The 12,588-nt window shown below is 46.2% G+C and overlaps 1 protein-coding gene across 1 annotated transcript; it reads left to right on the top strand.

Moving 5' to 3' along the window:
* Window positions 1–2,189: 2,189 nt before the first annotated feature.
* LOC105827099 (chromosome unknown open reading frame, human C6orf118) lies at window positions 2,190–11,418 on the top strand (the record flags this gene model as incomplete). The annotated part of the gene is made up of 6 exons (XM_012665124.1): window positions 2,190–2,861; window positions 3,704–3,826; window positions 4,638–4,697; window positions 6,071–6,195; window positions 7,434–7,492; window positions 11,237–11,418. Coding segments are annotated over exons 1-6 (996 nt in total), but the record flags the coding sequence as incomplete, so codon positions are not given.
* Window positions 11,419–12,588: the final 1,170 nt, after the last annotated feature.

The following is a 12,588-nucleotide window of genomic DNA, read 5'->3' as shown; positions in this document are numbered from 1 at the left end:
AAAGCTGTCGCTCTGTTCAGCACACGCCGTGCGTGGAAACGGGTGCAGGTGGAATCTGGGTGGACAGGAGGCTTACTGCACCGCGCTAAACAGTCTGAATTATAAAATACCTAAAAAGAAATGCTATTTTACTGCGTCTAATGCAATGTCTCTGTGCAGGTTGAGTAGGCAGCTGGGGCGCCTGGGCCCAGAGGCGGCTCAGCACCTGACCACACGTCATATAGTCTTAGACCATTCCTGCCTCAGTTTCCTCATCTGCAAAATGAGGATAGTCATAGCACCTATCCCCTGGGCCATTGTGAGGATTAAACGTGCCCCAGTGATAATTTTTAAAAGTCTCCCTGCATTGGGGTGTCTTTTCCTTTAATACACAGATGCTTCTCCACTCACAAAAAACCCATCCGAAGTTAAAAATATGACCAGTCAAAGTGCATTGGATACACCTGAGCCCGCTTCGCCCAGCCTGCCTCGAAGGGCTCAGAGCGCTTGCGTGAGCCCGCGGCGCGGAAAGTCGCTTCACACGGGGTCTTATGATGGAGCAGGGGCCGTCTCGCGTAGCTCACCGGGCGCCGCGCTGGAGGCGGAGACCAGGGGGCTGTGCGGGCCGGACGGGCAGCTTCTGCTGAGCACCCACCGCTCTGGCACCGCCGCACCGGTGAAGACCCTCGGCCGGTCCACACTCCACGGGGGCAACGCGGCGTCCATTAGGCCTGGGGTCGGAGCGGTGGTGTGGCCGGGTGGTCGCTCCCGCTGCCGAAGCCTCCCCCGCCCACCCCATTCTTAGGGGAAGCAGAGGCAGCGATGTCATTATTTTTAGACATAGATTGGGCACAGAAGCGGGTTTGCCTGTGGCGTGGGGCCCAGAAGGTCCTCCTCCGGCCTCCTGCGCTCAGGGCTGCAGAGCGAGGGCCCAGTCCCAGGGTTGGGGCAGAAAGGCGGGTTCGGAAGCCAGTTCTGCCACTTGTCAGCTGTCTGGACCTGACTCGGTCACATAACGTCTCTCGGCTTCCCTGTCTGTCACTGGGGCTGGGGCTCGTTACAGGTGGGATGGCCAAGGGGAGTGCATGGGGGAGACATGCGGGACACAGGAAACCCTGCGGGCCTGGCGGCCGCTCTGCAACCAGTGCTCGGCCAGGCCGTAGCACGCTGGGCCTCGGCCTTGCGGGGCGGAGGGAGGCCTGCTTGCTTTTCCTCCAGCTCTCTGCGAAGGCAGCGCCACGGCTGGCTCCCCCCGGGCCCCCCAGTGCACGGCAATCCAGAGGACACCGCTTGCTCGGGGTGGGAGACGGCACACGAGCGGGCGCGTCTGGGCTGCCTCGTGCTCTCTCGCAAGTATTTAGTAAGGTGTGCCCGGTACTGTAGGCCTTTAACGAAAATGGGTATAGTTTATGGAGTCTATGCCATGCCATGTGCCTCTTTGTCAAAAGTGATTCTGTTTGGGTGCCCATCAACCATCTGGAGATGATTATTCTGATTTTGCATAGGAAGCAACTAAGGTTCAGAGAGATTATGTAGTATTTTTGCCACCACACAGTTTGGAAGTTGACTCAAAAGGCCAAGTACCCCTGATATTTTATGTCCCCGGCCATGTGCTGGAACAGAGCTGCCCCCGGGGACTCGTGAGAGGCCTGGACCTCGTGCGGAGGGAGTTAGGGTCCCCTCAACCCAGCCACAGGCTTTTCTCTGTGGGGAGGGGGCAGGAAGGGGCGAACGACCCATCAGTTGTCGAGGGGTTTGCTCAGGGACTCCGAGACCTTTCGGTGTTGAGGAGAACACAGGCACACGCACACGTGGAGTACGTTAAGGAAGACATCGTTAAGCATCATGTAGAATTATCATGAAATTTTTAGACTTTTCTTGCAGAAGCTTTGCTAATATTGTAAGAAACATTCTGTCACATTCTAACACTCCATCGTCTCTGCGGTTGGCGCTGGGGGTCCCGGGCTTGCGGACTGGATTGCACGCGCTCTGCGCCTGCGCGGCCCGCACCTGCAGCGGCACCTCGGCCCTGGCACAGGTCTGCCTTCTAAGAGCCACGCCAGGTGCCATTTTTCTTTATCTTTAGACCCCTCTTTGGGCATGGCGTATGCCAGCTCAGCAAATGGACCCAGCTGTTTCATTGCGGGACTGAGAGCCATATTTCATCGTCTTGCTGTCTTTTCTGAACAGTTTACCTCAAGTGGCGACACTGCGAGACCCGGGGCGTGAAGACTCTGTGCAACCTACGGAAGCTGCTGAACAGACTCCAGCAAGACCACAAGGACGATGTCTACCTTTACGCCTCCGGACACCTGAATCCCAACAAGCTGTACAGGCCTCCCGAGACGATCTCGCAGCGCTGGCCCAATGCCAACAGGCCGAAGGGGGACACCGTCTCTGGGGCGAGAAGGCCCCCCGCGAGCCAGGTTGCAAAGATGAAAGAGGCCTTGGTTCATTTCACCATCAACACGGCTCTGGTTCCGAACGACGCCCGGAACACGCGGCTCTTCGGGTACTTGCACCCCCAGGCGGCGATTTCCTGCGCTTTTGAAGAGGATTTCACTCCAAGGAAGGTTCCAAAGGCAGAGAAAGAGGGAATGAGGGAGGGCTCCGCTGGCCAGCGGAAGAGGGAGGAGCTCAGAGTGCCGGACCTGAGGGTGCTGAGGTACAAGGAGGTGGGCTCCAGCCGCCAGTGTGCCCTGTCGCCCCCGGGCAGGGACGAGTACCGCTGCGTCAGCTCCTACTTAGCCGGGGTAACGAAAGCGGACAGGTATAAGAAGTTCTTGAATTTCCAAAAAGAAGTTCTTGCAAAGCAAGACCTCCTGAAGAACGATGTCACCGGGAGCTCGGCAGCCGTGTGCCATGAGAAGAAGCTGCGGCAGGTGAGGAGGGCGGTTCCGCAGAGCTGTCTGTACACCTGCTCTGCCTCCAGGATCCAACCCTCAGGGGCTGGAACTCTTCCTCAGACGCCTCACTTACATTTCCAGGTAGATTGAAAAAAAGCCGCCAGGTGCTAGACATTTGACGAGATCAGTTGATGTAACAGGGTGAAATGAAAAAAGGCTACGTGTGGAAAGTAAGTTGGAGGCAAGTTCATGTTGGAAAGCATTAGAGGCTACATAGCAGAGATAGTGAACAAAATGTTTGCAGGAAAAACAGGAGGGTCTGAGAAAGGGTTTCCTGCCTAACCTTGAGAGAACAGGGGCGTGGAGACACCCGATGAGCTCTGCAATGCAGGTGCGGCCTGCCTGGGGACCAGGTGTAGCAGGGGCCGGGGGCTGGTGTGATGGGAAGAGCCACCGTGGGCTGCGGGGGCTGTGAACAGAACATACTCGCTGAGACATTACCTTAGATGGGGCGGAGTGCAGGGAAGAGAAGAAAATAGCTGTCTACCTGTGAAATAACCAGACCTGGAGATTTGGGGCTAAGGAGACTGAAGGAAGAGAGAGAGGGCCTTGGGGGTATCGGGGGGCAGAGTGAACCCCTGAGTACAGGATGGAGGGAGTGAATAAAGAATGAAAAGACAAAAAAATCAAATCTTGTGTGACCAGGTAATGAAAGACTGAGAAACTAGTGGGAGTGGATCAGAGTCACTTTGATTTGCCACCTGCTGTGCTGGGACGAGGCGCCCGAGTGCTGGCAGCTCTGTCCTTCCCCTGAGCAACGCTGTTCTGAAAGGAGAATGAAGACATCCTGGAATGGGCTGACTCTGTGTTTCCTCCAGGAACTCCAGAAAATATGCACGTGTGACCCTCAAGGGTTCAACAGACTGCAGATCTTTGGCGACGTCTTTGAAGATATTTGCAACAGTTCTTTGATATTTGGTGAAATCTTGAAAGAAATTAAGGTAAGAAACATACCTTTTCTGCATAACAGTTGAGAACTAGGCATGATGCTCTGCATACATGGATGATCTCAAGCCTTTCCGACATTCTGCCGAATGTCACGGCCCCCCTTCTGCAGATGAGGGTCACCGCTCACAGAGACCGAAGTCATCTGCCTGCAGTCACATAAATCATAAAAGGGCAATGTGGAGTAAACACCCAGTTAGCTCCCTCCTAAGCCCCATAGCTTCCCATTAAAGCTTCCTAATTATATATAACCTTCTAGAAATTGAACATATGTGACATGTAAACTTTTATAATTATATTTATGCAGTATTACATGAATCTTTATGGAATTATAGGTTTGTTGTAATTTCATGATGGAAGTAACCTTCATATGGAATCTGAGTTGAAATTAGGTTGCTTAAAGATTATGCTGTTCTCTAATTTGCTAATGACAAGGAATATTTAACGATGAGATGAGGTGGCCTGTTGCCCAGAGATGCCCTGACCACTGGAAAGCTCATCTCTGGCAGGTCAGCAGAGCCCAAATCCACGGAACTTCTGCATGGGAGTAGATGATTTGCTATCTGTGTGTCAAGATACTTCATGATGGGATTCAGAGGTGATCAATAGTTAATGCTCAAATATGCTTCAAAGATGGTGCAATTTTTATAAATGTTAGTGTGTATACACACTATAACTATAAGAAGGTTTCTTTAAATCTAAACTGCACCATTCTTAGCTTTCATATTATTTATATTCACAAAAATACTTGCAGTGCAATCTCCTGATGCATTTCCAATGGATTTTTGTTTTTCGTGTTTTATGCAGGATGAATATGAACTCTACATGGCAATCCTGCTGGACTCCCGTCCCACGGCACAGTATAAGGTAGCAGTCAGTCATGAAGAGCTTAAGTAGGGTCTTTTTTTACCCATGGCTTCATATTTATTTCATGAGGAGAGGGAAACATTCAGAATCCACGAAGCCTTATTTGTGCCTTCATAATTTAGAACAGTCAATACTTTCTATAAGGGATGGGCTTTGCACTACAGTAGGACATTATTGATCAATTTATATTCCCAAACCACTAATGTAACTATATCTATATCTATATATAATGTAATGCTCTCTATATAATGTAACTATATATATACACATACTATATATATATATATAGTTACAAACTATATATATAGTTTGGGAACATGAATAGTGCTATGTCAGTAATTACCAAAAACCACTGTCCAGTCATCACCTGCGGGAAGCATGGTGAGTGCATGGTGACAGCCAGCGTGCAGCAAGCTGCAGCATAAACCCATGGTCTCTTCATTTCACTGGGGACCACTTTCCAGGTGTTCCCTCCAGGGTTATGTTAAACATGCAATTATTCTAGTAAGAAAATATGCTACAGGAATAACTTTTTATCACTTACAAAAACCAGGAGAATCTAACACTGTAGCTAAGATGAATTTGGCATTTTAAATTTAATAAAGTTTAACAATTTTATAATATTTCACAAATTAGAAATAGTTTCTTACTTCATATATGAAAAAATCGCAGCATTGTTGGGAGGTCAGCCATAGCTTACTTCCTAATCCAGCATCATACGTGGGCGCCATCTTCTTAGTTCTGAGCCTTTTCGTGGTGCAGAAGGACAAGCTCTGTGTTTGCAGGGGTAAGCAGCGGCTCCAGTGGGGAGCTACCCTGTTCCTGTTCCTCACTTTTGAGCTGAGTCCAAAAGGAACATACATACCCATGTCTCACTCAAACGCCAGAACGAAAACGTCCCCAGGCTTTCTGTTTCTGAACGCCGGGCAGGCCCTCACCCGGGGGCAGGGATCTTTGTGTCCCTGCCTTTGAGCGCAGCTTTCCTTTACAGCCATGGATCCTAGTTGTATTAATATCATCTCTCACTAATTAGAAGGAACAATTGTGGTGCTTCTACTAATGCACCTGAAGCACTTTCTTCAGCATGTCTTTTCCCCCACACAAGCCAACAGTAAAACTCTCCCACCATGTTTTTTTAATTTCTTAGAAAAATAAAATCTTAAAATATTGAAAAATGTATTTTACCCAGAACTTCACTTGATTAGCCATTCCTCCCCCAATATCCTTCCCTCCCTGGAATCCTCCCAATTTACCTATTCTAACTAGAATTTATGTTTTAACGCGGGGCAGATTGAACACATATTAGTAACGAAGGGGAAAGTTCTCACCCGCTCTGAGTGTCTGTCCCTCTTCATGTGCCTGGCCCTGTCTAGACTCTTCTGGCTCAAGCCAAGGGGCTGGAGAAGCGGCCCGTGAAGACGGCTGATGTGGAACGAGCCGGGGAGGAGCTGAGGGTGCTCACGACAGCCATCAAAGCTGCCCTGGAGCGGAATGACAAGTGAGGCCGTGGCGAGCAGACTCGATCTATGTTTGAGTTATACTTTAGGGCATCTTAAAGCGATGTGACGAGCATGGAGTTACATTGTCTTCTGCGTCGTTGGGCGTGGCACGCTACCTTTCCCAGTATCGTGCCTGGCATCTGGCCGCTTCTGCAGACCCTGACTTACGCGGCTAGCGTAGTCTACAATACACATACAACTAAAGTCCCTGAAGAAGAAAAACAAAGCAATAGAACAAAACCACAGGTGATATTTAAAACTATAACACATGGAAAATTTCTGGAAGCTAAACCTTCTGAATACACATATTGAAAAAGCTGTTATCATTATTAATCCATTGACTCCCAGTTTCTAGACATCGAGGCCATAACACCACTCTTGTTCTGTTTTCATCTCTGGTAAAATGAGCTAAAATAATGTGTGTAAATCTTAAACTATTAGGTCCTTTGTAGACATGTGGCATTGAGTTGTTTGTGGTGCTGATGTTTTTTAGCCAAAGAACAGTGTTTTCTTCAGTGTATCTATACATAAATATATATATTTATATTTATATATATACTGAATATGTATAGTATATAATAATATATATAATATATAATATATAAATGAAACATGTATATTATATATATTACCTACTTCACTCCTTTTTTTTCTCCTCTTTAAGTCTGTTAGGAATAAGGAAGTTGATTTAGTTGACTTTGAACCAAGAAGAGGATATTGAGGTTTTTTTTCCTTCTTCTTAAATTTCTTGTATTCTCTTTTTAGTTCAAACGTATTGGCATTTGTAAATCGTGTCTGTGGGATGAAGTCATAACGTGCAGGGAAAAACGCAAAGTGTATTTCAACATCGGTGAGACCTTCCCATGGCCCTCGATGTGTTGTTTGCCTTTGAGTGTACGACGCTCGAGTTTTTTTTTTTTTGCCTTTTTTCTTCTTAGCAGTTGAAGTCACAAAATAATATCAATAAACACTATAGGAAATGATTTATTTTAAATTATCCAACTCTTCTAACTAATGGTTTATGCAACCTTGGTAAGCAAAATTATTTTATTTGTCTAACTGGACTGACCAAGGCTGTCATTTTATAAGCATCTTCAGATTACATTTTTGCGTTAGAAAGTAAGAAGATCGGGTTTCATTTCTGAATTAAAAGAAAGACTGTGCTGTACAACAGACAAAAGGAAAAAGCTACCAGTAGGGTTCTAATACTTCACTGTTTTTGATGATCAAATTGCAGACTCAGAGAGGAGCTGGAGGCGGAGCGCGCGCTGCTGCAGGCTGCTAAGGAAAAATCAGGCAAGTGATCGTAGGATGTTTTTCCAGATGTTTTTTTGGCTCATGTTGTGCTGTGGCCCTTGCATGAAGAATCCTCAAACCTGCCCCTGCTCTCCACGGCCTCCTGCCATTGGGTATTTGAAAGCGTTTTTCAGAGAGGTTATTAAATTTTATTCTTTTATTTTTTCCCATCAACTTCTTTAGAAATAAATGATTTTCATTTAATCCAAAGTGGTTTAAACAAAATACTTTAAAGACACAAGGACACAGTTGATCTCATCAGAGCTTCCCCCAGGCTGAAGCATCCAACCCAGTTTCTGTTGTTTTGGGTACTCCTGGGTGTTCAGTTTCCCCATATTCAGATACGACGTGTGCACTGTTTCATTATTCTCTTATGATCTTTGTGTTTCTTAGTGGAACATTGAATTAATTGAGGACCTTATGTAGGGAGAATTGTGTGAAGTTTTGACCAAGGCATTCGGAATAGATGCTAAGAAAATTGACCCAAGGATACAAAGATGGGAAATAGATCTCACGAGGAAACATTGGAGGACTGAAAGTTTACCCTAGGGAAAATGTCTCAGAACGGGTTTCAGAGGGGCATGGTGGGCCTTCGCTGGGCACATGCACGTGGGCGAAGTAGAGCGAGTGGCGCTGCGGCCCCGCTGTTTCCAGGGCTTGGCGAGGAAGGCGGAGTCCATTCTGGTTTTCAGAACCTTTACATTTGTATTCCCGCCTGGAAGAAGTCAGTTTTTGTGGACCTCAAGGAGTCCTTAAGGCTGTCCACGTTGGAGATGCTCTTTGTCATGCAAACACGTTCTCCAGCTCTGCCCACTGCATTCTCACCGCAGCGGCACGCGGTGGCGGGGGCGCTGCTGGGGCTGCACCTGGGCTTCCCCGCAGCCGAGGGGCTGGGGGTGGGCCTGGGGGTCTCCGAGGTCAGCTAGACGCCCGCACCGCCGCCGGCGCTTGTGCGCTCTGAGCCGCCTGTGTCCGCTGCCGGCGTCGGGTCGGGCGACGGCGGCGACTCCCTCTGAGAGCTGTCGCGGGCACGGAGCCCGGCATGCTGTAGTCACTCTGCCTCCTTGTTCTTCCTCCTTTTGCTATTACCTGTGAGGGAGAATACACATTTTGTGGGAAATTAATTGCATTTTAGGAATATTTATGCATTAATGGATATTAAAATTATTTTAAATTTACACAATGTGGGATGTGATTCATTCATCAAAATGAGTCCAACCAAGCATCTTGCCCACTCGTCTTGACTGGTTCCCAACTGTTCAGGCAAATGCCATTTTTCTCTCCAAGTTTGTTAAACACTTGCTCTTACTGGAATTACGTTTTTTCTCAGCATCTTTTGGGATACATTCACAATCCGCTTTAAGTTCTCAGTGGAACTGGACCAGAGGTTCTTGCCAGAGTTATTCTCCCCTTTCTGTTTCTTCTTTCCTTCCAGTGAGCCGCGCGTGTGCTGCTTTCTCTGCCCGACGTCTCTGCCGGGGTTTCTTGCTGCCAGTCCTCGGTCCCAGGCTGACTCTCTGCTTGCCCCTGTACCCCTGCCTGGGTCTCAGAGGGGGGCTGGTCCCCTCCTTCCTGCGCTACGGAGGTCACCCCTTGTGGGGTCCCTGCCACGCCATCGTGGAGGGGGACCCCAACCCCATGGTTTTCAGTTTCCCGGCTGTCCCTTAAAATAAGCCCATGATTTAAAAAAATACTTGAACGATTTATGGCTGGACACGAATAGGAAAAAAAGGGCAAAGATTAATAAAAGTAATAAACAAGATGCAGTTACCAACTTTCCAGAACTCAAGCCGACCTTTCTTCCTATTTGATTCCCGCTGCTGGTTCCCAGCTCTCAGTGCGGTGGAAGAAACTGCTCTTCCTCCTGCTCTATTCTTTTCCTAAAGGTTCTCACCCCGGGGCCCTCTCCTCCCGCCGTCCGCATTTGCTACGCAACGCCCCCAGTTCCATAGCTCGGTCTTCCTCTTCGGGTAGGAAGGTGAGGGGAGGCCGCTCGCCTGGCCGGACGCCCTTTGGGCTCCTGTGCCCCGAGCTGACTGCTGTAGGCTGACGCCCTCCGCTCAGGCGAAGGGGGTCGAAGAGTCTACTTTGCGGTGTTGCTCAGAGTTCGTGTAGAAGCTTAACGATGACCGTGTTTGCCCCTCCCGCGAGTTGATCTTGTGTCTGCCTAGCTAACTCCCCACATTTCGAAACTCAGCTTCAAAGGTTTCCTTTCTTCCAAATTTGGCAAAGTCGAATGTTGGCAATGATTTCCATCTTGTTTACTGTCTATGAGTGAGTATTGTCAATCTTTCAAATTTCTTTTTCTCCATCAAAAAAAGTAGTTGTTCTTTCTCAAACATTAAGTCTTACTGCTCTGGTCAGTATCTAACTGTGCTGACTGATGACAAGTGGCCCTCAGCAGCGAGTCTCTTGATGTTCCCATCTCCTTTCTGTACTCCTGAAATGTTGATGTTCTTAGGAGTCCAGTGTGTCTTTGGCACAGTTCACATGTTTTTATTCTAAATCTGTTTTTCCTGCTAAAAACTCTTTTTTGGGCTAAACGTCGGTATGTCCAGGTGCCTACTGGGCACGGCCTCTTGAGTGTCCCATAAGCGCCTCTACTCACATGTCCTAGATTAAACTCACCCTCTGTCTCTCAGTGGCATCTCCCTGGCTGTGTGGATGGACGGCATTGCCAAGCACACGGAGACTCAAGTCCGAAAGCAGGTGCCAGGCATCCTCCACGCTGCTCTGCCGCAACCACTCCCAACACAGCCGGGAATCAGAGGCCAAGTGCGGATTGAAACCACGCTCCTTCCCTGTGTTCTGCATTGATCTCCCCATTTCCTTCCTGGCTACAGCTGAGCTAAAACCTAGAGCTTGCTTTTGGCATCTTCCTCTCCCCTACGTTCCAGATCCAGTTGATTACCAAAGACTTTTTTTTTTCTTGCATTTCCTCAGTAGTTTTTGGATCTCTGTACTTCTCTTCATGCCAGGGGCTCTGTCCTGATCCGATCACCTTGTCGGAATGACAACTTTTTAAAAAGTCTTTCTGATTCTAGTCCTACCTCTTCGGATCCACTTTCAGGTAGGAAGGTGAGGTGGAGGCCACTCACCTGGATGAGTGAGCGTTGTCTGATCATGTTTCTGCCCAGATTAAAAGCCTCCAACAGCTTCGACCGGTTTCTTTACATATTTATGAGGCCTGTCAGATCAGTCCCGTTTCCTTTCTGACATCACTTCATATGTCTTGAATCTGTCCTCTGCTCCCTCCCCACTACCTTCCAGTTGTCTAACTTCCAGTCCTCCTTCCGGTCTCAGTGTAGTCACCCTCCTTTGGCAAAGTCCTGCTCGAGCCTTCCCCACGCTGAGTTAGACGCTCTCACCTGCCGCCACACTGCACCCTCTACTCCCGAAACATTGCCTCCTGTAGCTTCTCGTTGGTCTGCACTGCTGACATGCAAACGCTGGAAAAGGATATGGGCTGTGATTCACCACTGAACCTTCTCACCTAGACCTGGGTCTGCACAAATTATGTGTTCGACAAATACTCATCGATCGATTGTGTGAATGAATTAAAGGATGAATGCTGCCATTCTTGGATCAGATTATCTTTATTGACATGCTTGGAGTTTGAGTTACATTATTCTTTGTAGTTACATATAGTATAAGATATTACTACATAATAGTGTTAATAATATACAATGCTGTTCATAGGAGATATTAAGCATAGTAATATTTTGCTTTAAAAAATATTCCCAGAATCATCTAAGAAAAATATAACTGACGAGGTGCACCTTCCTCTTATTGAGAAGGTTGAAAGGAAGAGGTGTGAAATACTCAGTAAGTGGGATGAAATGCAAGCTCTTGAAAAAGAAATTAAAACAACGTTGGTTCATACGGGAATTTCACGTATCACTGAGGATATGATTAAAAGCATAGAGGTATGCAATTTATTTATTTAATTGTTTACATTGTTCTTTTGCTTGAAGATCTTGGCAAACGCATGAAACAATTTGATTTTGTAGTAGGATAAAAGATATCATAAAACTTGGTCCAAATATATTTTCATTTCAAACTGTAGCAAATAATTATAAAAATTAGGAGATCTATCAAAAACAAAAATGAAGGTGACAAAAAATTCTTTAGAACTCTGTTAATGGTCAAAACCTAATTTTTATTTGTGTAGAACCTTACTTAATCTGACTTAAACTCTAGTTATAGAGTTTATAAGTGATAAATGATTATTTTTTATTCTTGTGTTTATATAGTTACATATATTTTCAGCAGTGTTTATTTAAACCAGAATTATTATGTACATAGAAGAGTAGTGGTGGTCCAAACTTTTTTTGTGTATTTCTCTGTCTCTTACAATAATATGTTCAGATTTCCTTCTGTGTATTTTTTTTAGCATTTCATCTCTTTTCTTTCTTGCTTTTTATGCTAAGTGAATGTCCTCAGAACAAACACTAATTTATAGCTGAATTTTTAAACAGTAAAAGTAATGATTTGTAACTTTAAATATTGTGAGCATGATATAATGCCAAAATCATGTAAACTCGTCTTTCATAATTAAAACCACTTTAAATAGGTTGAATCTAGGGAATAGAAGATTCCCTATGAAGATTCCATATCACTAATTTATATTTAATTACTTATTATTATATTTGTCTCCTTAATTAAAATACTGGAAAGTACAATAGAATTGCATTTGTTATTCTATTATGTAATTGGTTTCTGGTTCTGGATTTGAAATAGGATATTTCCGTTTTTTTTAATTCTTTTTTTTTTATTTCAGCATATTACAGGGGTACAAAAGTTTACTTTACCTATATTGCCTTTGCACCATCCAAGTCAGAGCTACAAGCGTATCTATCCCCCAGACAGTGCACACCCCACACATTAGATGTGAATATACCCATCCCCTCCGCCCCCTCCCACCTGCCCCACACCTGTTGAATGTTACTACTATATGTGCACATACATGTTGATCAATTAATACCAATTTGGTGGTGAGTACATGTGGTGCCTTTTCCCTCATTCTTGTGATGCTTCACTTAGTAGAATGGGCTCCAGCTCTATCCAGGATAATACAAGAGGTGCTAGTTCACCAT

The sequence above is a fragment of the Propithecus coquereli genome, unplaced genomic scaffold, assembly GCF_000956105.1.
Source record: "Propithecus coquereli isolate 6110/MARCELLA unplaced genomic scaffold, Pcoq_1.0 Scaffold963, whole genome shotgun sequence".
NCBI classification, from domain to species: Eukaryota; Metazoa; Chordata; class Mammalia; order Primates; family Indriidae; genus Propithecus; species Propithecus coquereli.
This window is presented reverse-complemented; position numbering and strand designations above follow the sequence as displayed.